Here is a 25,525-nt window from a genome sequence, read left to right as displayed (position 1 = left end):
ACCTTTGAAGTGAAATACAGTGACTTCCAGAATAAAGGTGGAGAGTAAAATACATGGGAATGTGTGAGGACTTCAGATGAAGCTCTTTCACCTTTAGCATTCCTCCCACTACAACCTGCTTTGTAAAGCTTTTTCTCTATTGTTTTACCTTTATTCTGCTCATCGCTTCAGAGTCATTTTTACCACACATAAATACTGGCATTCAGTATGAATTTCACCCAGCCAGTGTGGAGTTCATAAGATCAGGGAGATTTTCCCCCTAACTACAGCCTTGCCCCATGATTCTGCATCCCATTGAAGTGCCCTGGTCTTCCTGGCCCTCTGGGGACTGCTTTCTCTCCCAGAATATATAATAGCAGTCAGTGGAGTAATGAATCCCCATACAAGCATCAAAGCAAATGTGGAATAAGTGGCTCCTAGGATGTGAAACTGCAAAGAAAAGAACTGCTGGAGTACTGGAGAAGAACAAAGCCCCTGCCAGTGCTCCCTTAACTTATCCATAGTGTGAAAAACCATCCAAATTTTTCTCATAGAGATATTGAAACCCAGGCTAGGATTTTTGACAAATTGGGAAAGCTTTTAAAAGCATCAGAGAGCATGCATTGTTTCTATAGGAATATTCTGTATTTCATTATGTGAGAACACTGGCAAACACATTATTTAGCAGATTAGCACTTTTGGCTTTGGTTTTCAAAATGAGGAATTAATAGCCCTTGGTTATGCAGTTCATGAGCTGGTTTTGCTCAGGGATTCTCAGTGTAACACAGGCTGCTCCCCAGTTCCTAAAACTGGAAGCTGAGAAAAACATGTTGTTTTTGAGGTCTGTAGTTACTGATTACCAGCAAAGCCTCATAAAGCAGAGCTCTCATCTCACATGCTCCAGGAACTGCATATTCTGCTTCCACCAGGGTCTCTGAACTTGAAATAGAAGCTCATGCTCCACGTGCCACCTGGATCACAAGGTCTAGAATGCAAAAATAGTAGTAGTTGAAGGGTTAATATTTATCACAAAATAAAGAAGGAAAGATTTATTTTTTTTACAAAGTCTCTTTAGTTTTAACTTCAGTACAAGTTTTCTTGCCTCACTGTAGCCTGCCATGTAACCTTTTCTAATGAGGTGGGTACAAATTAGGAACTGGCAGGAAATTGCTTCGCAAGCACTCAGAAACCGTGTGACAACATTTGCATGAGTCAAGAACATTTCCAGACTGCAGTGACAGAATGTGTTACCTGCCCCCTCCTGCCAGGAAAGGCAAGGTCTGAGCTCTCAGGTACCTGCACTTCCACCCCTCAGTGCCAGCTGCACACACAGACCTGCCTTAACTATTCTTGTGTGCAGCCACTTACAGGTGCTGGCTCATCACATCTGTGCAGGTTCACATCAGTACAGCCTGGAGGAGCAAAGGAGGTGAAGATGAAAGCCTTCATTGCCTGCAGCCAGTATTTGTCTTTGCTCTGAGCTCTGCAGGTTCATTCCCTTCTTGGCTTGCACTGTGCCCTTTGCCATTGCCTCTCTTGAGCAGAGACATCCTCTGACTTGTAGAGAGCTTGGTGGAGTTGGCTGAGTGCAGATTCATCACTGGAGAGCAATGAGCAGTAGTTCATAGGCTCAAGATAGCATTTATGTGAACTGTCATTTCCCAGATGAGCTGAGGACAGGCTGCACTTCAAACAGCTTCAATATTGGGCAAATATTGGGCAAATTCATCAGAAGTGGTTCTGAGCTCATCCCATATGACATGGAAGCACAAAAAAGTACCAGGATTGCAGCTGTCCTGCTTGGTGTTCATTTGCCAATTGTGTCCTTTGTTCAGGGGCAGAGGCAGAGATGGATGACTGCCTGGAGACACTGAAAGATGAAGAGGAGGCTTTGTGGGAGAACGTGGAGTGCAACCGGCACATGCTGAGCCGCTACATCAACCCAGCCAAACTGACCCCCTACTTACGGCAGTGCAAAGTCATCGATGAGCAGGATGAGGATGAGGTGCTCAACTCACTCATGCTGCCCTCCAAAATTAACAGGGCAGGTAATTATCTGGTCTGCTCCATCTGTATCTCTGAATAGCTTTGCTCCTAAGTCTGGAGAGAGCCTGAATCAAGTTAAAGATTATCAGATGAAAACTCTTTTATCTTATTTACAGGAGGTTTGATGTACCGGGAGATTCTGCTGCTATTTTGATAACAAAGACTCTTTCTAGTGCTGTGCAGTTTGTGGGGTTCAAATTCCCATCAAAGCCTTGGCAAATATTTCAGTTAACACAAGCAGCAGTTAGTGCCATTCCAGGAGTAGCTTTTCAACTGTCTTGCAGTACTTTGTGATTTGTCACTGGAAGATCTGCCATCCCTGCCTGGTAAAGGCTGCACTGAATAATTTGTCCTTTGAAATTTCTGTTCCAGAGACCAATTTGCCCACACTCCTGCAGAATAACGATCAGCACAAACATACAGAATTGGTGGCATTACTTTATGAACTCAGTTAATCAGCTGGATTTTGCACAGCTCGTTGCTGTGGCAGAGATGAACATCGGGGATGTGGTATTTGCTCATGCTGCTCATGGGGCTGATGTGTCACTCTCTGCTGTCTGTACCCAGGCCGACTGCTGGACATCCTGCACACCAAGGGCCAGAGGGGCTACGTGGTGTTCTTAGAGAGCCTGGAGTTTTACTACCCTGAACTCTACAAACTGGTGACAGGGAAAGAACCTACACGGAGATTTTCCACTATTGTTGGTGAGTAGAATCAATCACAAAGGAGCCTGTCAAAGTAAGGACTCTCTGGAAGACTGGCTTGTTTTTTTTTCGGGCAAGAAGTGGAAATAAAAGCTAATCTTGGTGTAGAATGTTTTTCAGTCCCCTTCAAAGCAAAATGTGGTAGGTAATAAAGCAAAGGGACTGTCTGAATGAATGTCCCAGCTGTCTGAATGCAACTGAAGAGCTTCAAATGGAGTGATAGGCATTTCCAGAATTCTCAAGAGAAGCTATGTTGGAACAGTGGACTAAATTACTGTTACGGATGACTTACACATGTGCAGCATATTTGAAGCATTCGGATTCATTTTACTTGTACAGATTCCTTTTACAAAGGTTGTGCTATTTCCACAGGCTCAGCTGAAACAAGACAAATGTAAAGGCTTCATCTTCTATCAGACAAGCTATACATGTGTATATTGTGATTCTGATACCAGTGTGCTTGTGTAATACCTGTACTGTTCCCAGTTAGACATACAGGTCTACAGGTGTGGGAATTTGTGTAAATTCTGCACCTCTGTACATATTCTGGGCTGTTTGTTCCTTACACAGTTCTGCTGATCCTACTGATTACCTTATTAATAAAGTAACTTAAATAAGTTACTTTACCAGACATTGATAAGCTGCTCAAATATTTTCAGTGGAGGAGGGACATGAAGGCCTTACCCATTTCCTAATGAATGAGATCATCAAGCTCCAGCAGCAAGTGAAGACAAAAGACATGCAGCGCTGTGAGCTCCTGGCCAAGTCCCGCCAGCTGGAGGATGAGCGAAAGCAGCTAAAGCTGAACGAGATAGAGCTGCTGACCTTCCAGGAGAGATACAACAAGATGAAGGAGGAGAGGAATAACTACAATGATGAGCTGGTCAAGGTGAAAGATGAGAACTACAATCTGGCCATGAGATATGCCCAGCTGAGCGACGAGAAGAGCATGGCTGTGATAAGGAGCCGGGACCTGCAGCTGAAGGTGAGATAAATGCACTGGGCAGCAATGGAGGGTGCCAGTGGCATCCGGGAAAATGAGACCTCCTCTGACAGCAGAAAGATGTGGAGCTCTCATTTGCTTTGCTCATCCAGATGATTGAAGGCATCACTGTACAGAAATGCCAACTGTAGTGAGGTGTATTGATGGCAGATAATGAATTAACAGAATAGAATGCAAGTAAAAATAAAATTTGAAACATAACTGCTTGCTAAAAACATAATTTTAGCTTTTTCAGGCTCAGTAATATCTTAGTACAGTTATCCAACAGCACTACTGCTGCTGGGGATTTATTCAGAAAGATATCCTAAATTTTCTCCCGTTTTTCCTGATCCAAATAGTCCTTGTGCAAAAAGCACAATGTGTGGTCAGCCTCTTAAGTGTTCATTCTATTTCATATCTCTCTATTTACTGGAGGATTGAGAATATTTTTTGGTCCAGGTATTCTAAAATTTCACAACCAGCCCATATGAGTTGTTGCTGGCAAGTATCAGGTTTGTACTTGAGACTTCACCAGTTCAGTTGTGGACATTTAACACCCAATTATTGACTTCTTGTTAGCATTCACAGTTTAAGCTATTTTTCCCCCCTGTGTTTTCCACCTGGAAGTGAGAATTTTTTCAGAGCACAGAATGTCAGAGCTAGGAAGAATTCCCTTCCTCTCCTCTTTCTCCTTTTCACTGCTCCCTGGCTGCTTTAGATTGATCAGCTGAAGCATCGCTTGAACAAGGTGGAAGAGGAGTGCAAGCTGGAGAGGAACCAGTCTTTGAAGCTGAAAAATGATATTGAAAACCGACCCAAAAAGGAACAGATTCTGGAGCTGGAGCGGGAAAATGAGATGATGAAGACAAAAATCCAGGAGTTACAGTCCATCATTCAGGTATAAAAGCAGCTTGCTGCCTTTAAAATCCAAACCCACACATTCTCCAGTTACAGTGCAGGAGGTATTGGCTGAAACCTCTGCTTGCAAAGCTCCAACCAGCATAAATGTAAAGTTTGGACAAACAGAAGGCTGCTTGTGCAGCTCCCAGCTGCCTGGAGTGCTCCCTGTACAGACACATGCATGAGGAGGAGTTCTACAAAAACAGTCCTCTAAAAAAATCAAGTATACATGAGAACTTGGCTCTTCCAAGAGTGCAGTGTTTAATTGCTGAACATTGTACCAGCCTGTCACTACAAATCTGTGTTAAACAGCCAGCACAGAAATTTCTGACAGTTGCACTGTGTACTCCATGTTAGGCTGTTGTCATATCTTTGCCAAAAGGTTTTAATGAAGCAGAGGATGATAAAAATTCCTGTACTTGAGTGGTCACTAAGCACCAGGGTGCCCTGCAGAACCCTGCTGTAACCTGCACAGGAAGCTTCACCAACCCGTGTTTGGGCAGGTAGGGAAAACAGTTGATGTACAGCACATTTAGGACTCCTCTGTAGGAGCTTAGCCAAATACTGGGATATATGTGAGATTACTTAGCACTTTGTTAGAAAAGGCTTGTGGCATTTTAAAATGACAGCTAAAAATTTTCAATAGAAGTTTCAGAAATGGCTGTAGCCTCTAGCCATGCCTAATGATTCTTAGTTCTAACACAAATCCAATTCAAAGGTTGAGAAAGAGTGTAGGGTAGAAGATTCTGGAAGCTCTGGTTCATGTAGGTCTCTTATATTAATTGAAATGGTCTTACCGCTCTTAAAGAAACAGTGAAATAGCTAAAAATGGGATTTAAATTCTCCTAAGTGAAAGTATAAATAAACTCAAACCAGTTTGGTTTAGAAATGCTTAGATATGCTTAGAAATACTGGATAACCAAAATGTCCCTGAAATCTCCAACTCAGCCTAGGTATTTTAAAAATAAATATTCATATCTTTTGCTAGCATTTTATGCTTTTTTCATCTTCCATTTATGGTTCATTTTGGATAGCAATTATGTGTTGGAACCTGCTTTGGTAATCTTGTTAATTTTAAATCTGAAAGAAATTATATTCCTGGACAGTGTAGAAAATGAAGCCGTGGTACAGGGTACTCCAGGCATGTTTAATATTCTCTGAGCACAGTCCTGCAAAGCCTGTGCATGCCTTAAAAATTCTCCTGAATATTTTCTTAGGCCCTGCTCTTTGGAAAAGGATGATTTTTGTGCTCAGTGATAGCTGATTAATAGAAAAGAGTTTTGAATACAGGGCTTGGAGTGAAGAATTGTCAGTGCATCCAAGCCAGATCAAATTATAGCCAGTACAATAGACCAGTAAAACAGTTCCTTCATCAGACTGTTCTGACAGCAAGACAGATTTTATTCATCTTTTTTGACACTGCTTTAAAATATGAACATATGTCCATCTCTTCTCCTACTTTCCCATTGCAGTACCTTGTTCATTTGCTATTCCTCTTGCTTTTTACTGTCTCTGACACTTTTCTCCCTGCAAAACTATTTTCTGTTTCCCTGGCTTGGCTCTAAAAAATGTCTTTCCTCAGGCTGACAAGAGGGGTTTGCCAGATTCAGACAAAGCCATTTTGGATATTCTGGAACACGACCGTAAGGAGGCACTGGAGGATCGTCATGAGTTGGTCAACAAGATCTTTAATCTCCAAGAGGAGATTCGTCATGTGGAGGACTTGAGAGACAAGGTGAGGAATGGAAGGGTAAAGAGGTGGAATATCTCAGGCTGGTGCCCAAAATGCCTCTGAGAGCAGTGGTGGTTAATAGTGTGTCATTTCCAGTATCTTGAGGAGAAAGAAGATTTGGAGTTAAAGTGCTCAACACTAGGAAAAGACTGTGAGATGTACAAGCACCGCATGAACACTGTGATGATACAGCTGGAAGAAGTGGAAAAGGAGCGGGACCAGGTATCTCACAGTTAAAGTAGGGGGAAATCAATAGCAAAAGACTCTATCTGTTCTGTGTCACTTTGGGGAATTGTAGGTAATTGGCCCCAAAATACCATTATAAAATAAGCAGTTAAAAGAATTACTTGTTGGGATGTGCATTATGGTAATTAAACACAGGGTAATATTGGGCTGTTTCCACAGTGTAGCATCTGGCAGGCAGGACCAGGTTCTTAACAGCAGCTCCTGCAAGGCTTTATGTCAATGTCAAGTCACCCCATTTGTACTCTGGGACACTTTACCCCCAGCCCAGAGGGAGCTGTAAATGAACCACACCCTCATCATCATAATTTTTAATGGTGCTACTGTGGCACATCCCGGTCCTGATTGCTGTGTTAATGGGTGACTGGGTACCACTTCTGAAGTCCCCATTGCCAATACCTTACAAACAAAAGCAGCAGGAGAGGTCCTGGTGCCCAGGTGCCAAAGAGGTTTCCTGCCCTCACTGCAGGCATTCCGCTCGCGTGACGAGGCTCAGACCCAGTACTCCCACTGCCTGATTGAGAAGGATAAATACAGGAAACAGATCCGGGAGCTGGAGGAGAGGAATGACGAGCTCAGGATCGAGGTGGTACGGAAGGAAGCGTGCATCGTCAACCTGGAGTGCAAACTGCGGCGCCTCTCCAAGGACAGCAACTTCCTCGACCAGGTACGGCTGAGCAAGACAGACATTGGTTCTTTGGTTAAGATTTGCTTTTGCAAACATTTTGGTCTGGAGGGGAGAGGAGACTTTCTTAATTCCTTCCATGAATTAACTGAAAAAAATAATCTCCTCCTACTAAATATCAGTGTTGTGAATTCTTTGCGATAGTGTTTTTCAAGTTGTCTGTCATGCACGTGGCTTCCCAAAGGCTGCTGTTCCACAGCTTGACTTGAAATGCAAGGGGAAAAATTCAGAAAAACAATTATTTTCTTCAATGGGGTAGAAACTACAAATGTTTTTTAGGAACATGAGTGAAAAAGAATTCAGTCTGTGACCAGAAATCCCCACAAATCTCAGCCCAAATTACTTATTGGGTCTGGAGCCACATTCTACATGAGCTCCTGAAGCACTGAGTTGCAATAGGTTCAATCAGATTACTCTAAAGGAAAGTTATGAGTTGTACCAAACTGGTGCCAGAAATAAAAGTGTTCCCTTGTGATCTTTAGAGTTTGCCACGGAATCTTCCCATTACCGTTATCTCCCAGGCCTTTGGGACTTCTGGCCCAAAAGCCAATGGTCAGGAAGCTGATGACTCCTCCACTTCTGAGGACTCTCCAGAAGACAACAAATTCTTCTTGCCTGATCAAGTTCGTCTCAAGAGAAGATTGAACCTAAAGGGGATCCAGGTGTGTCTGAATCTGAGGCTGGAATGACACAGAGCAGGGACTTTAAGAACTATCAGACATAACACATGTTTTGTTTGTGCCTCTGAAACTGCTGTAAAGATAAGAATAGATCTGTGTATGATAGTGGGCTGTCAGTTTTTGCCCTGTGGTGATTTGCATCTTGAGGAGCAGATCTAATCAGGCTTCATAGACTGTTTTCTGTCCCTTCTCCCCATTTTCTGTTTTCTTCTCGCTTGTGCTGTTCATTCGCATTCTTGGAGTGTTGTCAATAAATTGATTCTTTGCCTCCTTAACATTAGTGGGAAAAAAAAAATGACATAATGCCTGAGGTCCAACACACACTGAAGGTGAAAAATGAAACGTTGGTAGAAAAGCTTTCAGCAGCTGGAAGGAAAAATAGAAAGAAATGGACACAATCTCAAGCAAAATTAACTATCTAATTTAGAATTAAGTTATGGCAATTTCATTGACCCTAACAGGAAGGGGTAGCATGAGTTGGGTTCATGCTTCCCCAGCTAGCAGCATTCACATGGCTATTATCTGATGCTGGACTCATGAACCGTAAAAAAACCCCACAAAAATCTAACATTTGGGGTTTTGAGGTTCTCTTTCTTTCATCTGTGTTTGAATTCTCCCTGCCCTTCATAACCTTTCTGAGCTCTGACTGTCATTATTACCTATGGCGATAGAGCTGCATTTTTCACATTGCACACTCCAAAAGGATGCCTGTTGTATTAACAGCTGCCTGGAACCAGTTCACCTTTTGTCTCTTTGTTCCCTCAGCAGAATCTGGAAATTGCGATGTATTTGGGCCAGACATTCAAAAGTAGTCAGGTAGCTCACCCTCCATCACTGCTGTGGTATTTAGATACCTAAATATTTTCTAAATTTTGGGTCCTGTTGTTTAAAGAAGGGCAAGTATATTACAACATAACAGTGAAAAAAAAAGGTGGTGAAAATATCTGGTTTACAGTGTGTAGCAAGTATTCTGCATTTGTACTGATTTTTGTCCTCTTTCTTTTAGATAAGTCCAAGAGCTAAATCCCCTGTCAGCATGAACAAAACATCAGAGTTTCAAGGTCAGAAAGAGCACCCATGTCTTTATTTCTTTTCCATTGCTTTGTCTCTTTCACTTAATCTCTCTAAGTTGTTTTAACAAATATGCCAACCAGGGAAATTCTTAACTAAGTCCAAGTCAGTAAAAAAACCAGTTTGTCTTACAGTTACAAATGTAGTGATTTAAAGTAGTCAAGTGTTCTACTTCACTGTCCTCTCCATCCAAAGATACCTCCCCAGGCACATGATGTGCATCCCATAGCTTACCTAAATTTTCTGTTTACTCAGTTTTCCATTTAGGTTACAAAAGTTGGAAAGTCATTTGTGTAGCATCTGTACTAAAAATCATTATATCTTTCTCTTTTTGCTGTTGGAAAAATCATTCAAACTGAAAAGGCCCTAATCTAGTGATTGTCTAATGAGTTCCTTTGTCCTTCAGCAAAAAGGAATTAATTTTAAATCTAAAGCATTGCAAAGGCTGGGAGAGGGGGATTGACCCATGCCCCAGCCGGCTGCCAAATCACCAGATTTGTTGCTGTACACTCATGTTTGAGCTACTCCTAATTCCTCTTGTCTGTAACACTACCCCTGAAACACCAAACACAATCAGAGGCAGCACTTCCTTCAGCAGCTGTGTGTACCCCTGTTGGACAAAATATCCTGGGACACACAGCTCCTGCTCCCAGGTATTCCATGTTAAACAGCAGCTTTGCTGTCAGGCAGTATGCAACATTAGTACCAAGCAGAGGTGCTGAGGAAGGGAAGGAGTCCACACTCATTCTTTGTTACCTGGGGCTGCTGAGGATCTCAGGCTTCTTGGTCCCTGTTGTAAATTTTTTATTGTAAAAAAGTATAATTCAATGAGGCAACCTTGCAGATTGCCAGATTCAGGTGGTGAAATTAAAACACAAATTCATGAAACAATCCTTCTTTAATTTGTCAAATAGCATTCACAGATCTATTAAAAACATCCAGGACAGAGCTGAGAGACAAAGTGGACAGGAGGCTGTGCAGAGGGGTGGGAATTTCTGTGCTCTGTTGGGAACTGCTGGGGAAGGAACGGGAGCCTGGGCTGCAGGCAGGAGCGTGCCCGGAGCCCCTGTCCAGCACAAGTCCAGCCAAAACAGACAGAACAGAAGTGCAGTGGCACATGTGTGAAAGGCTCTGCATTGGAAGTGCTCTGACATGCTTGTCTCTCTCTGGTGTTTTCTCTCTTGTTTCCCCATGAGTGCAGCAGTCAGAGCACAGGACGAAGACGGGGCCGAGGGCAGCACTGGCCGCACGGACACCAGCTCCTCTGTGTCCATCACTAACTCCATCAGCAGCTGTGAAATCACCAAGATTGTAAGGATGCCCCTTGCCTGTCTAAAGCCATCTCTCCTAATGTGGTTCAGAGCTTTCACAACTCAGTATTAGCACTTCCCCAGCGTCCCAGCTGTGATCCTATTCAAGGCTCTTGTCAGAAGCTCCCTTAGTCCTTTTACCAGTATTTTGTTAGAACTATGTTATTAGCCTTTCTCAAAATCACAGAATTGGTTTATGTTTATTTAAAGATATTTCAGAGGTATTTATGACCTCTTGCTGTCTCCTTATATTATTTAACATTTACTGTTAGAACAAATAGATTTGCTTTAAAAGCTGCTTTGTAACTTATTTGAGAAATTTTTAAGGGTTTTTTGAGTTCTATAATGCTTTTCCTGTCTATAAGTAATAGTGACTGAGGAAAGGGGTGCAGATCACAGTTGGAAACTTTTGCATACCATAATCAAACCATTTCTTCCCTGCTTGCTGTATCCCCATAATCTTCCAAGGTAGATATTCCATTATACATATGTGAGCACTGACACAGCAGGACAGGCAGATAGAGAGAGTGCTCTTGCAGAGTGTTAATAACAAAGAACAAAACATCTTTCTAGAACACCGTGAAAAATACTGCTCCCAGGAAATTAAAATTATACTCAAGAATAGCCAGGAAAGAACTTGCTGCCACTCATAATAAGCTTAGCTGGGTTAGGAATATTTTTTGGAATATCTGTTGGATGTTTAGATGACTTATCCTGTCTTCCCTTTAGTGAAATCCAGGGTTTAGTTTCCAGTGCTCTGGAAGATTAATTATTTAATATACAGGGATCAGTATTTTTCTTCCTCATTCCAACTATATATATATTTATATAAGTATACATACTGCTTTTCATCCCCCCATCCTATGTCAGCTGTGCCACACATACACCACACATCAAGGGTAAAGTTACAATGGCTCAGTAAATCAGGCAGTTATGTGGTCACAGGAGAAGGTGCAGTGGCAGCACACAAGCTGTGCATTGTGCTAAAAACTGGGATATATGAGTGCTCTTGGATTCTGCACAGCTAGAATCAACTCCTCTTCTTTTTCTGTGTGTGCTCCTCAGTGCAGAGTGCAGCCAGAGCAGAGCACCATTGTTAATGCTGCTGTGAGTTAGGAGTGAGAGCACATTTCAGCCAGATAACCTTTCTGACACCCCTTGGTTTCTCATTCCAAGCAAACCCTGCGAAATCGCAATGACAGCATCATGTCGACCACGCCGGAGCCTCCCGGGAACGACTCCATCGTGCGGCGCTGCAGGGAGGACACCCCTCACTGCAGGTGGGTCACACCTGGGGACACTCCCTGAGCCTGCTGGCACCAGGATGAGGGAAAATGGCTCTACAGAGTCTGCCTCTGCTTGAGGAGCCTCTGTAAGGCCTAGGATTAACCTCAACTTCTCAAGGCTGCAGCCCTTCATCCCACATTTTATCCAGACCACTGAGGAGTGTCTGGCAGTTCAGCTGGGATGAATGACACCATGACAGCCCTGCAGCACTGACTGTAATGGACAGAAACACCTGCAGGACTGGGATGACTCGGCACTGATGCTGTTGGAGAATGCTCTCTCTGCCTTTTACACTGATCCAGATTCAGTTTTTGCCCCTCATCTCCATGCTGCCCACGTGTCCCTGTTCTTTTTCCTTCTCTCAAAGCCTCCCCTTTGCTTTGTAAGCTGCTGAAGTGGAGCAGAGCTGCTTGCATGTCTGTGAGGAGTGGAGGGGAGAAGTGGAGGAAGGAGGTGATTTTTATGATTTTCTCAGCAGAGAAGGGAGGGAAGAGAGGCTTTGCCCTTGGCTTCACCTTCTGCTGCAGCTTCCACTTCTGTCAGGTCAGGGCCCCATGGAGTTCCCCTGGCAGTGAAATCACATCAGCTGGTGCGTGGGAAGTTGGTGGCAGGAAGGAGAGAGACCTCTCCAGCCTCACAGTTCCCTAAAGGGCACTGACCCCTTTTCTAAAAGGCTTTTTGCAATGTGATACTCGCACATGCTGTGTTGGTGTGGTGTCAATAGCATCAGTGTCTGCATCAAAAATGTCAGGAGACAAAAACACATTCCCTAAAGGTACCAAGCAGAAGGAGAAAAGAACAGAGCAGACCAATTTAGAAGAAAGCAATATATGTGGAGGGTTTAGATCTTTATTATATTTGTTTTTAATATCTAATCTTTATTAGAACTTTATTCAGATTTTTATGTTTTTCAAAACAATCTGATTTTGGGCAGACTGCCACTTCTGCCTCTCTCTCTCTGGACAGCTTTTCAAGGCAGCTTTCCACTGAGGGCATCCTCAGCTGGTTCTCCCACATAATTTTCTAGGCTGCTGAGGATTTAAGCAGTGTTTATTTTAGTCTCCCTTAGCTTCTCCTTCGTTGTCCTCCAAGTCCCTTTTTAAAGTGTGTTGTATCAATTCAAGATGGAGAAAAGGTTTTTTTTTATTAATGATTTTAATGTCTTGTGCTTCAGGTGCTTGAGAAACCTTTGGCACACCTGAACTTTTCAATATTTGCAGTATATTACAGAACACAGTAGAGATTACATGGATATTATTCATCTTGTGGAGTTATTTCACTGTAACTCTGACTGTGTTCTGTTCCGTGTGTTAAGGCATTGGAAGACTGAGTTGTACTGAAATCTGAATTTTTCCCTCATTTTAGATATTCTTCATGTGGAAAGAAAAGGTACCCTGAAACAAGGTCTGAATGTGGGTTTACTTTGTTGAGCTGATAATAACTAAAGTCAAGTATCTCAAGAGCCTTCCCAAAAGTTCACTGTAGTTTATAACTTTATAATTAGCATTTTGGAACTTATTTGTGAACATAATCCAGAATAATTGCTGTTTGCAAGCCAAGTTGCAGGTTTCACAGTTCATCTCTTCTTAATTTGTGTGGAAAAAAAAAGGTGAGATCATCATTTAATGTAGGAAAAGGTACATTATTTCCCTGCTTATGCATGATGTAAAAATAGCTGATTCTCTGCAGCCTGGCTGCAAAAATTCACCCTTCAGCTGAAGCCAAATATGAGGAATATCAGCTCCACAGGAGACCTACAAATCATTTTGAATGGGAAAAACAACAAGCTGTTATTTAAACAGCTTTGCAACCAAAGGTTTAATGAAGTCCTTCTAGTGAAGCTGACAGATCACTCACTTGGCTGGACAGCCCCAATATCCCTGTAAGAGCAAACTTTCAGTGAATTTAGAATGGCTGTAAGGCCAGCCAGCCTTGTCACCTTTGCAGGAATGGCTGTGTCCCTGGGAGCTGGGCTGGACCCAGAGAGCTGTGGCAGTTCCTGTGCAAAGCCTGGAGCACTTTGCCATTCTGTACTGCAGGTACCTGAGTAGCCATGTGAGGTCCCCTGAAACTGCTATAAAATGCTTCAAGTACTTTAAATCAAGCAGATAAATGACTCCTCCTCTGCTGCACCTCAGTAACTTCCCTTGCATTCACTCTGCCCATCAGTGAACTTCTGGCTTTTGGCTCTGTTGTGGAAAACCCCCATGGTGCAGTGCATTCACAGCAGGCATGGTGCAGCCTTTATCTCCGTGCTGAAGCAAGTGTGGTGTGAGTCACACACCAGACCATCAGTCAGCAGCTTCCTTTTGTCCTCAGCAAAATCCTCATTCCCCCACTGCTGTTGGCAGTTCTTCCTTCTGAACCTTCCTGCTGCTTCACATGCTTCCCATGCTTCCCATGCTGGTTGGCACATGTTGTCTCCTGCCCTTTTTTGTATCTTCCCTGGACCCTCAAAGATGTTACTTGTTTATTTTTTTGCAGCTGCACTATTGCTTGATGCAACACCTTCAACATCTTCATTTTTCACAGAAGAAGTTCCTCCTTCAGAACTTAATGAAATCTACTGAAGCTGGAAATCTGCTGAAAGCTGGAAAGTGTTCAGCTTTCTTTCTCTTCCATTATCTCATGCTTTTTTTTTTTTTAATTCCAGCCTGGTTGAAGAGGACAATGACAGCTTTGGATGTGATGCTTTGGAGCTGGATGGTAAGTAAGAGGATATCATGTATAATAGAATTATGAGCTAATATGTGATCAGCTCTCCACTACAGAGACTGTCAGATAACCAACCCTGCTCTAAGTAAATGGGACAGCCTGTGAATATTTCAAGAAAACAAAGGGTCAACCAGTGGTGAGAAGGGGAAAGCAGTCATTCCTGAAAAACTAAGTAGGAAAAGGGTTATTTTTGTTACCATGAGGGTTGTCAAACACTGGAACAGGGTTGTCCAGAGAGTTTTAGTCTATCTCTTCATCCTTCATCTTCATTGAGCTGGATAAAGTCCTGAGCAATCTCCTTGAGCTGATCTTGCATTGACCTTTGACTAGACAGTCTCCAGAGGTCCCTTCCACTTTCTGTTCTATGAGAGTGGCATTCCTTGTGCCATATCCTGTGGACATGAATCATAACTCTGCATGAAAAATTTCCTACTTCAGCTTTCGCTGGGATCAATCAAAATTCATTTTCCCCTTTTCCATCTTTGTCATTTTATCCAGGACTCATTATCATTCCTGTTACTCTTTCCAGATGACAGTCACGACAGGCATTCACATGGAGCTCCTTCAGTGCACTCCTCCTCCTCTTCTCATCAGTCAGAAGGCCTGGATGCCTATGAGCTTGAGCATGTCAACTCCATATTTAGGAAATTCTCTCTGGAAAGGTATTTGAGATACCAGCTTACTTACCTGAGAGATTGAGAGGAAAGGGTGCTGTAGTAGAAATTCTCTATTTATTTATTAGTTGCTGAAGTTATAACAGCAGGAGTGATTATGGTGGCAGCAGTGTAACGTTATCTTGGACCCTTTCATGTCCTATAAACCCGTGAAGGTCATCCTAAAATTCAAAAACTTCAAGGCAGACAAAATCTTCTAAAGGCTTCAATTTCTCCTTGTGATCTTGCAATCTTGCTCCAAGAGCTTGCTGAGCAGAGAACTGTTATACACTGAATTTTCAGAGATGCACAGGAGCAATCCAGATGTTCTTCTCCAGAGCTTGTGCAATAAGGAGGAGGATTTCTTTTAGAGTCCGTAGATTGATAATGCTAAAAGTTTATTTGTGTATCTCTCATTTCTCATGCATGCATTTAACCCAGAGTGAGATAACCAACTGTCCCTTCCTCTCCTGGCCACAGACCCTTCCGTCCCTCTGTCACGTCCGTGGGCCGCGTCAGGAGCTCGTGTCACACGATCCAGCGCGTGACGCTCAACGGGGACAGCCTCAACTCTGAGATCACCCTGCTCGGGGGCAATGACAAAGGCAGCTTTGTCAGCTCTGTCAAGGCAGGCTCCCCTGCAGAGAAAGCTGGCCTTCGGGAGGGGCACCAGATCCTCCTGGTGAGCATGAAATCGTCACCAAGCGGCACTGGGTGTCTGCCCCCCACCCCTGCTGTCCCTGGCATCCCCTGAGCACAAGTTCAACAGTGCTTCTGCCAAATTTCTCCTTGTTTAGTTTTCCCTCCATTGCCAATGTTCCCATTTTCCTGTTAAAATGCCTCCAAGGGGGAAAAACACTCCCCACAATTTATATTCCAGGGAAGCCTGGGATTGTCCAAATGCTGCAGTTCTGTTGAACAGTTCTGCTAGCATTCCTAATTTGAGAGAAAAATAATTGTATAATTAGGACATAATCTACATCCTGATAACAGAGTGTCTGCATTTTTTAATAAGAAAAAGATCATGGCACTTAAAAAAAATGTTTTAATTGACTCAGAGATTGAACCTGCACTGGAGAGTAATATTTCTTTCATATCTAGTTGGAGGGCTGCATTAAAGGGGAAAATCAAAGTGTTCCTTTGGATACTTGCACAAAGGAAGAAGTTCACTGGACAATTCAGAGATGCAGTGGTCCAGTAACACTCCAGTATAAATCAAATCATGAAGGTAAGACCAAAAGTATTTCTTCTGTCAAGTGATCCCAGGGCTTTTACAGCAACTTGTCTGGAAGAGAGTGACAAGACCAGCATATCCTTTGTATTGGGATAAATCTGGAACATGCCACTGATGTTAATTACAACTCCTCTGTGGAACTGCTTCAGTTTTTAGCCTGCTCTGAAAAAAAAAAAAAAAAAAAAAAAAACCCAAACAAACAAACATGTGCTAGTCAACAGGATTCTGAAAAATTTACATGGTGGTCAATAGTAACATCACTCATGAAACATGCTCAAGCTTATTTTTATGAACAGTTTTCTGCAATACAATGTGGCGAGCTGAATGATCTTTATTCAGCTGGTCGATTTAGCATTTACCTGATGGAGTTGCCCTGTTTATTACCTTTGTGGCTTTATGTTATCTCTAACAGCTGGAGTTCATGTGTGGCAAACAGAATTTGATCTTAGTGTTCAGGTTCTATAATGATAATTTCAGGTTATGAATCAAAAAATGCATTCCAAAATCCATTCTTTACTGGTGTGTATAAATGGGTGTTCACGTTTTTCTGCTGGTTAGAGAATTTCAGCTGCATAGATCATGCAGGAAGTGATGCCTTTGATTTTCTTTGATGTTTTCAATGGTAAGAAAGACTATCGCAATTTTTTGAGCATCACTTAACTGCAGATAAAGCATGTTATAGATTCTGGGAGTGCCAATTAGAGCTAATAATAAGGGAAATAGCTTGTCATTAAAATTGGTGGCAGAACTCACACAGTACTTAGAGGACAGAGCTGTAGCTGTGCCTGTGTCTCTGCTGAGAAGTTCTCTGTTTCACAGCTCATGTGGGGAGTACTGGGAATGGAGTTACCTAAAAGTAGCATTATAATGAGAATATTCCCACAGAGCTGACAGCAGCAGCATGGGCTGTCCCTGGGTCAGTGCCCCATCAGTGTCTCTGAGCTGCAGGCCCATGACCTTGCTGGAGCTACTGCAAGCAGCACTCTGGAAGGACAAACCTCTCTGAGAGGAACCCAGGAGTTCCTGCTGTGGCTTGTCCCAGAGGGAATGCAGCAGGAGCAGAGTGTGAGATCCTGCCTCCCCCTTCCCTCCCTGCTGCAGGGTACCGCAAGCTGCTGTGGGAGCTGGAGGAGGGGCTCATCACCTCGGGGGACTCATTTCACATCCGCCTGAACCTGAACATCTCCAGCCAGCTGGACTGCTGCTCCCTGTCAGTGAAGTGTGATGAGATCGTCCACATTCTCGACACCATGTACCAGGGCAGGTGTGAGTGGCTGTGTGCCAGGGTGGATCCCTTCACTGACAGGGACCTGGAGATGGGGACCATCCCCAGCTACAGCAGGTGAGAGAGACACATTCCAGAGAGCAGAGATCTAGAAACACAGAACTTAATTACTGCTGTAAGGAAAGAGGTGTCTATGTCTTAAATTTTCAGATAAAGTCTGATGTTAAACTGTAGTATGAGCTATAAAACTTAAGAGCAGAGATTCCAGATGTTACCTGAAAAAATAAAGTGGGTTTCTCAAAAAGTATCATATGCAAATATTCCATGGATATTCTTTAATCCTTAACTGCACTGCAGTTCTTCATATTGTTTTGTTCCTGCCTTTACTGCATGGTTCAGTCAGTCCTCACTGCTATTTCTGTTTCATCTTTTCTGTAGGCACAGACCCATTGCAATCCAGCTTTCATGTGAATGGTTTCAAAAATATCTTGATCTGTGTGATTTCACCCTTTCTTTCAGAGCCCAGCAACTCCTTTTGGTGAAGCTGCAGCGGTTGATGCACAGAGGAAGCAAAGATGAGACAGAAAACTCCTACAACACCCTTCGGGCACTGCGGGTAAGTATCTACAACAAACACCTCACACTCCCCTGCTACTGGTTTTTCATTTTTCATCATCATTTTACAGAAATTCCTGTTTACACTCTCTGTAGGTTTTGATTGTGTCAGGCAATGGGCACCTTCTGTTTGCTTTAAATAATGTTGTCCCTGGGAATGAACCCAGCTCTGGCTCACTATTAACCCTTCCAGCTAGGAGGGACTACACTTCAAAAGTCCAAATTCTGTTCTGTGTTTTAGCTACCCTTCTCATGCTTCTCTGCCTGTAAACATTTAATGCATCTTCTTGTACACATGAGGAAGAAGCTGTGTCTTGCAGTTAATAATCAGAATTATTTCTCTCCTATTGTGAATAAGCCTCTTAACCACAGTCTGTTGTCCCACTTCAGAAAGACCTGTCTCTTCCAGCCTGGATGCTGTGGAGAGAATTGGGATTATCAGGCCTTTGCACACAACAGCCCTTCTCATTTTCCCTTTTCCATCACTTAAAGCAGTTTGATTTTTCTTTCTTTAGACCTCAAAATTCCATTTTTACACAATTAAAACTGCCTTCTTGGCATATTAGTTACCATAAGTTATTTTTAGCATCTGGGAGACATTCATGCTTCTAAGTTTTGCAGACAGGTAGACAGTGCATGTGCTTGATTTCAGTCAAGGTTAAGTGTCACACATTCCTTCTGTGCTCACAGCCCCACTGATCAAAGGGACAGAGATCACTGGCACAGGTGCTTGTGAAAGCAAAAGCTGTGCATTCTCTTTCTTGGTGCAGAAATTATCTCTTTCTTAGGTGTGGAGAACAGTCTGTGAACACAGGAATGGGAGGAGCAGTGAAAAAGCAGTGTTTGTCAGCACAGGCTGTGCTATGTCCACTGTTTGCTTGGAACATTGTATTTGGGATAGGTATCGATCCCTATCCCTTCGCTTGGAAATATAAAATATCTGGTTTGGCTTCTTTTGTTTCTCAAATGTTATGATTTAAAAAAAATACAAAAATAGAGTGGGAGGAAGAAAAGCTCTGTGTTGTTTTTTGGTAGAATACATTGCAGCCAGAGGAGCCTGCCCTGCAGAATGACCCAAAAACCAGCCCTCGCCTATCCAGAGCAAGCTTTCTTTTGGGCCAGATTTTACAGGTAATAAAGTTCAAGTCCTCAGGGCAATGTCTGAAATAGTGGATCTGAACAGTAGATTGTCTCAGGCTATCCTAATTCGCCCAGAAATCCCAGCTCAGGTCTAGAGGTTGTATCGGAATTTATTCCTATCAAAAAGAGATTTAATGCATGAAGGAAAAGGATGGGTTGTGTTTTCTGTTGTGATGTGGGGTGTTTGTTTTTAAGAGCATGGCTTCCATTACTTATGTGCCTTGAGGAATCCCCCACATATGCCATCAGAGGCTGAAATGTGCTTTGTTTGTACCACATGGACAAATCCAATGGGCTGGATCAAATCTGCAAGTCTCTAAGATCAGAATATAGTCCTTTAATTGTGGGCCAGTGACTCTGAGTGTGACAGAGACTGTGGGGTGAAAGACAAAGCTTTGTGAAGGAAGGTGGTTGGGAAAGGTTAGCAAATACAGGAGGAGGAGTTAATGTTTGGATAGAGGAATAGGCTGGTGGATGAGGAAGGAAAGCATGAAGCCTATTTCTCATGTAAAATGACTGTAAAAAGATGCCATTTGGGAGTTTTTAAGTCTCTCTGGTAGAGCAAAGAAGATGCAGTTTGGGTATAGCCTGGGATACATTTGTGCACATACTCTGGGTATAATGTACACATGAGTGCTTGTACTGGTGATAGCAGGGAGCTTTGTGGAGGGAAAACATGCCTCTGAAGAGCAGAGAACAAAACAACAAATCCCAAAGGAGATTAACACGAGCTCTGAAACAGATCTATGATATTTAAAGAGTCTTAGAATTCAGTTCACAGATCCATGGAGTCCTGTGTCTGATAGACAAAAGTCATTCAGATCTTGTAGGTAACGAGTGTTGGCTGATGAATACATGGGAGGGTAAATAATGCAAGAAATGAGGCTCAAAACTCTCTTTTTTTTGTTCACCTTTTTAGTTTGTCAGTAGGTCTGAGAACAAATACAAACGAATGAACAGCAATGAGCGGGTCCGCATTGTCACAGGCTGGCCCTCAGGCCTGGCACTCAGCTCATCTGAAGGGAAGAAGCAGCAGCCTGATAAACTGGAAGGTACAAATCTAAAACACCTTTACACACATGGCTCTGACACAAAGGCCTACATAAACATCTACTGAACAGCATGGCTGTGAAATACATCATAGGTCTTGCATTTGTGGTCCACTCTGCAAAAGTTCAACAGCAATTGTGACCAAAACTGATTTTGCTAAAAGTGCTTGGGGAGCTAAGACTTCACAGGCAGCTTTAGGACACTGAATTGTCCTGTTTGGCTGGCAGGTCTTCCTAGGTGCTTTCTTGCCTTTTGCTCCACAACATTTAACTTGGAGTAAGTTAAGCTAACAAGCAGAGCGTCTCCAAGCAAATATTGTGTTGAAGAGGTTAAGAAATAATCTCTTTAAAGAAAAAGGCAGTTGAATTATTTAGTATTATGTTGGACACCATAGTGCTGTGAGTATAGTAAAGACAACTCCAGCAAAAGGCAAGGAGGACCAGTATGACTAACCATGTCATTTCATGTGTGTCTCCTTTTTTTTCTCCAAATATTGATGGAGAGGAACCCAGAAGATAAATGTCTTGTTCTTTGCTCAGATTTGGATTCCGAGAGTGAGCTGGATAAGAAGCTCAGTCTGATCCCTTATAGCTTGGTGAGACCCATCCACTGCGAGCGCAGGCGCCCCGTGCTGTTCACCCCCACCATGCTGGCCAAGCCCTTGGTGCAGAAGCTTCTCAACTCTGGAGGTGCCCTGGAATTCAACATATGCAAGCCAGGTAATGGGATAAGAGAGGGCCGTGACTGTCAGCCCTCAGTGTTGGAAATGTGAACATATATATGCGTGCACACGTAGGGGAATGCACATGTGAGAGTTGCTTGAGGTACTTCAAGTCACATCAGAGTGATGTGTAGCTGTAAATCCTGCTTTTTGTGACTATCTGGGATATTTGAATGTTTTTGAGACAGCCAGTACACATGGTTATGAGATTCTGTGTCTATAAATATTATCCATGTGTATGCTGTGTGGTTGCTAGGCTGCCCCTCAGAGACTGAAATGCTGTGAGTGCTCTTTCTGTTTGCATACTGTTTGCATACTGCATATCTAGGCAATGTGAAATTTTGATTAATTTGTTTCTAGTATTTGCTATTATGAGGAATATCTTCCCTAGAGCGACTTTAGGTTTCTGTCTCATCCAAGCTGTGAAGATTGTGCATTTGATCTACTGGAAAGACTGATTTTCTTCCATGCTAAGTATTTACTATTAAAGCAGTGCGCAGTGCCGTGATGGCTGCAGGGCAGGATTGTATACAACCCAGCATTAAACAGAGCTGACGTTTCATTTTTACACTAATATTGAATACCCACAGCATAGTATGCAGCCTTAGAGTCATCCAGACAGAGAAACTGAGAAGTTAAGTATTATAATAAATATCCCCTGTCTTGCAACATAAAACAAAAGCTTTGATGTAGAGCTGCAATTCACAAGGGGGCTGGTACCACACATTGCAACCTAAGCCAAATTTTTTTGAAACTTTAAACACAAATGTTGGAACACTAAATCCTTGTTTTAGGATCCTGAGCTGAAGAGAACACCTTTTTTTTAGCACTTCCCAGCATCTGCCATCCCTGAACTGTTACTATATAACATTAGGTGCTGGAATTGTATTTACTGTTTTAATTTAATGCCTTCATAGTGTTGTAGTAATTGCCCAAGGACTCATTGGTGCAGGATGTAGCTGAAATGCTCAGATGTGATCAGATTAGGCTTTAATTGAATTCAATGGGAGAAATGAGGCAGCTGTTAAGACAATTCATTGCTCATCCTCCTTCCCTGAACCATTCTTACATCCCATGTGAAGTACTACTGGATACTTTTCTCCTGCTTTAAATTTGATTCTGTCCCCATCCATATTTCTTCCCAGATATTGTAACAAAGGAAGAGTTCTTAAAGAAGCAAAGGACTGAGACTGTCATCTTCAGCAGAGAAAAGAATCTGAACACATATGAATGTATTGTACCTGCCAACATCGAGGCTGTTGCTGCCAAGGTGCTCACAGCGCTCTGTGTCCCTTCTCTGGCTCTCTGTGAACCTCTCTGCAATGTTTTGGATAACACACTGATCAATTTACAGTTGCATGTTCTCTCTCTTGCCCTCCTTCGATCTCAAATTTTTGTTTATTCCCCCAAATGATTTTTTTTGTGCTCTTACTTTTCCGTTTCTTTCCCATCCTCTGCCATATCCTTTTATGTTCTCCCTCATTCCCTTGATGACCCACATAGATGCAGTTAAATATCCTTTCATTTTCTGTGCTCCATCCCTTATTCATTTTCTTTTCATATCATAAGTATATATTAATACACAAGAGAATAAGAGATACAAGGACCTAGACAAAGGAAAGAGAAGTCTGAAACCCAGACACAGGTGTACAAAACAAAGACAGCAATGCCCAAGACAGAGATCTTATGTCAAGTAGAGTAGATTTGATGCACAGCATGGAAAAAATGAAGAATTAAAGTGATGTTTTTTTAGTCTCACAAGTAGTTGCAGCAGATGTTCTTTCCAAACAAAAAGCAAGTGTGTGTGTTTGTGTCTATATGTAAAACTGGTATTTTATACTACTTTTCATCATTATAGCAATCCATTTCAGTTTCAAACTTTTTTAGAAAGCTGTTAAGCTCAACTGTTTTTTGACTGACTCGTTTTAAACAGTAGGAGGAGCTGGACTTTAAATGTCTATTTGATTAAAAGGTTTTAAATCAGTACAATGGTAAATAGAGAGCTTTCCAAATGACCCCATAAGGGATAGATATCATTATCTTGAGATTCCACAGCAGTAAATTTTCCTTTGTGACACTGTTATGACTTTGTTTTTAGAACAAGCATTGTCTCCTGGAAGCTGGAATAAGCTGCACGAAGGATTTAATCAAAGCCAAGATATATCCTATTGTTCTCTTTATAAGAGTCTCAGAGAAAAACATCAAGAGATTCAGGTAACATGTCAAACCTTTTGCATATTTGATGTTCTGTCTTAGTCAGTGAATAATTCTTGAGTCCAATAATGTTCTCAATGAGAGAAATAAAGAACCTCATCCCTCTCCACCTGGTACTTCTATGTGCACTATTTCCTCCCATGACTCCTCCCTGAAATCTTACAACCAGGAATTCCCGAAACCTGGCACTCTTTCACTGTCACTGGTGGCAATGAGCATTGTGGGAGGATGAGACTGAAGAAAATGTGGTTTTCTCCATGCTCAGCACTCCCACAGCATTTCTTTAGGTAATGCAAGCTGGAAGAGGAGAGCTCGTAAACACCTGCACTCTCCCTCCATTCAATCCTCTTAAATTGTTTCCCCATAGCAAATATTTCTCCTTGGGGGCAGCATGGAGATAAGGGGATGGTAGACCTGGAGTAGCTGCATTCTTCACTGTTTTTATTGCTTTTAAGTAGTTAGGAGAAAATAAATTCTTGATGGGACAGCTGGGACTACAGGATTAACTTAAGATGCAAGACATTTATTTTTGGTCTGCTCATTTGATACAGGAAACTGCTGCCGAAGCCGGAGACTGAGGATGAGTTTTTACGGATGTGCCGCCTGAAGGAGAAAGAGCTGGAAGCTCTGCCTTGCCTTTATGCCTCTGTGGAGGTAGAGATGTGGAGCAGCATTGAGGATCTTATCCGCACAATAAAAGACAGGATCGGGGAAGAGCAGAGGAAAACCATCTGGGTAGATGAAGATCAGCTATAAAAAGCCCTAAGTACCACGGAGCTCTTTGGTGAGGAAAGGACACATCCAGGTGGAGCAGGGGCTCACAGAATTCTCTGGTTAGGTGCCCAGAGCTCACTCCTGTTTCACTCTTGCTGGCTGAGCACTTCCTGCTGGCAGGATGCATGTCTGGGACAGGACTGGAGCTGTGTTGAAGAGCCAGAGTCTCAGATGCTGGGATCCAGGCTGTGGGGCCACCACCACAATTTCTGATCCACTGGCATTTCATAAAGGACAGCATCTATTTAACACATGAGGACAGAGATCTTGAGAGGAAGCTTGGGGTAATTTATTATGTTTCAAATATGGATCTCTTTTGTCTCATTGAAAACTTCTGATGAGTCCAAATAAGTGGAATCTGAAAGGGATAAGGCATGGGGGTTGGGCTTCAGGATGTGGGATTGAGATATGTTGCACCTCTCCTGAGGTGAGATTCTGAACATACCCAGCTGAGGAAGCTGAAGGCTGGTTGGGAGCAGCAGAAGCACAACTGCTGATGGCCAAAGCAGCTCTGTAGGCCTGTTTGTCCACAGCCATTTTAATCAAAAGAGAAGAAAATAGCTATTCCTCCTGGCCTTAACTAAAATGAACATTTTCTCTTTCTTTTGAAACCCCAGTTTTATTTAACAGTTTTGCAGGTCTCCTTTGTAGTACAGGAAAACAGACTTCACTGTCCCAGTGGCACATCAGATCTTTCCAGATCTGCCAACATTTCATTTAGTTTATCCCTGCCTCTGAATCGTATTCATTTGTACATCTCTCAGTTTTTAACATTTTTTTACTCATGGAAAATACCACAGTGCCTTCTTTGGACAACAGGTTTCTCTGTTTCTTCACTGAAATATTTCTCTACAACATCATTGTCTGCCAACATGCCTGCTCTCAACAGGAAGGACTATTCTGAGAAGAAGAAAAAGAGAATTTCATAAGCCAGTAATTGCTGTGAACCACTCAGTCCTTGACCTGTGTGCCGTAAGTGACAGTGAAGAGACCGGCAGGCACCACGCTGTGCTGTGGCCAAGTGGGATAATGCTTCCAGAAGTGTGTGTAGGGCTGAGGAGACCATGTTCCATTTTCAAAAGCACTTCAATCCTCAGAGAGTTTAAGTTCCACTGCTCATGAGTGTGACTTAGACTCCTAAATCTCTTCAGTCTTTGAAATCTTTCCTTTCGACATTAGAAGCTGTACTGAGATTGCCAAATTGATCCAATAAAACTGACCTGATAATAATGACTCGTGCAATTGCTGATCTGAAATGCAATAAAAATTGACCTACAGATGAAGAGTGGTCCATCCCATTGTCCTTAGATCCTTCATTTCTTGCCATATCCCTCCCTTTTAAGATGCATTTAATAACAAATTTCCTTTCCTTCTGCATTCATCTGCAGTCCCCCATCTTGGTGCTGATGTACAGCAGCAGGCAATAAAAAGCCAATCAGAATCTAAACAAAACATCTGGCCTGGTTGTCTTCACTAGATTAGCTGCTCCCTTGTCTTTGCAACAGACTTCTGCTCTGGGTGTCTCTCAGGTAGACTGGGTCAGCTCATGTTGGCTTGTGGGATT

The 25,525-nt window shown here is 42.6% G+C and overlaps 1 protein-coding gene across 3 annotated transcripts in view; it reads left to right on the top strand.

Annotated features, from left to right (window-relative positions):
• CARD11 (caspase recruitment domain family member 11) overlaps nt 1–25,254 on the top strand; it is a 44,037-nt gene extending 18,783 nt beyond the window's left edge. For all 3 annotated transcript variants that reach the window (XM_056503109.1, XM_056503111.1, XM_056503110.1), the window contains exons 2-24: nt 1,815–2,027; nt 2,593–2,730; nt 3,390–3,715; nt 4,431–4,610; nt 6,195–6,347; nt 6,441–6,566; nt 7,057–7,254; nt 7,755–7,934; nt 8,959–9,013; nt 10,225–10,334; nt 11,510–11,613; nt 14,274–14,326; nt 14,865–14,997; nt 15,469–15,670; nt 16,090–16,216; nt 17,324–17,564; nt 17,967–18,063; nt 19,098–19,193; nt 20,122–20,254; nt 20,792–20,971; nt 22,119–22,243; nt 23,072–23,187; nt 23,739–25,254. In XM_056503109.1, coding sequence (XP_056359084.1) covers nt 1,815–2,027; nt 2,593–2,730; nt 3,390–3,715; nt 4,431–4,610; nt 6,195–6,347; nt 6,441–6,566; nt 7,057–7,254; nt 7,755–7,934; nt 8,959–9,013; nt 10,225–10,334; nt 11,510–11,613; nt 14,274–14,326; nt 14,865–14,997; nt 15,469–15,670; nt 16,090–16,216; nt 17,324–17,564; nt 17,967–18,063; nt 19,098–19,193; nt 20,122–20,254; nt 20,792–20,971; nt 22,119–22,243; nt 23,072–23,187; nt 23,739–23,943 — 3,491 coding nt within the window. In that variant the 3' untranslated portion in view covers nt 23,944–25,254. The remainder of the gene's footprint in view (nt 1–1,814; nt 2,028–2,592; nt 2,731–3,389; nt 3,716–4,430; nt 4,611–6,194; nt 6,348–6,440; nt 6,567–7,056; nt 7,255–7,754; nt 7,935–8,958; nt 9,014–10,224; nt 10,335–11,509; nt 11,614–14,273; nt 14,327–14,864; nt 14,998–15,468; nt 15,671–16,089; nt 16,217–17,323; nt 17,565–17,966; nt 18,064–19,097; nt 19,194–20,121; nt 20,255–20,791; nt 20,972–22,118; nt 22,244–23,071; nt 23,188–23,738) is intronic.
• The last annotated feature ends 271 nt before the right edge of the window (nt 25,255–25,525 follow it).

The sequence above is a fragment of the Oenanthe melanoleuca genome, chromosome 14 (genome assembly GCF_029582105.1).
Source record: "Oenanthe melanoleuca isolate GR-GAL-2019-014 chromosome 14, OMel1.0, whole genome shotgun sequence".
NCBI classification, from domain to species: domain Eukaryota; kingdom Metazoa; phylum Chordata; class Aves; order Passeriformes; family Muscicapidae; genus Oenanthe; species Oenanthe melanoleuca.
The sequence above is the reverse complement of the archived record's forward strand: the minus strand, read 5'-3'. Positions and strand labels throughout refer to the sequence as shown.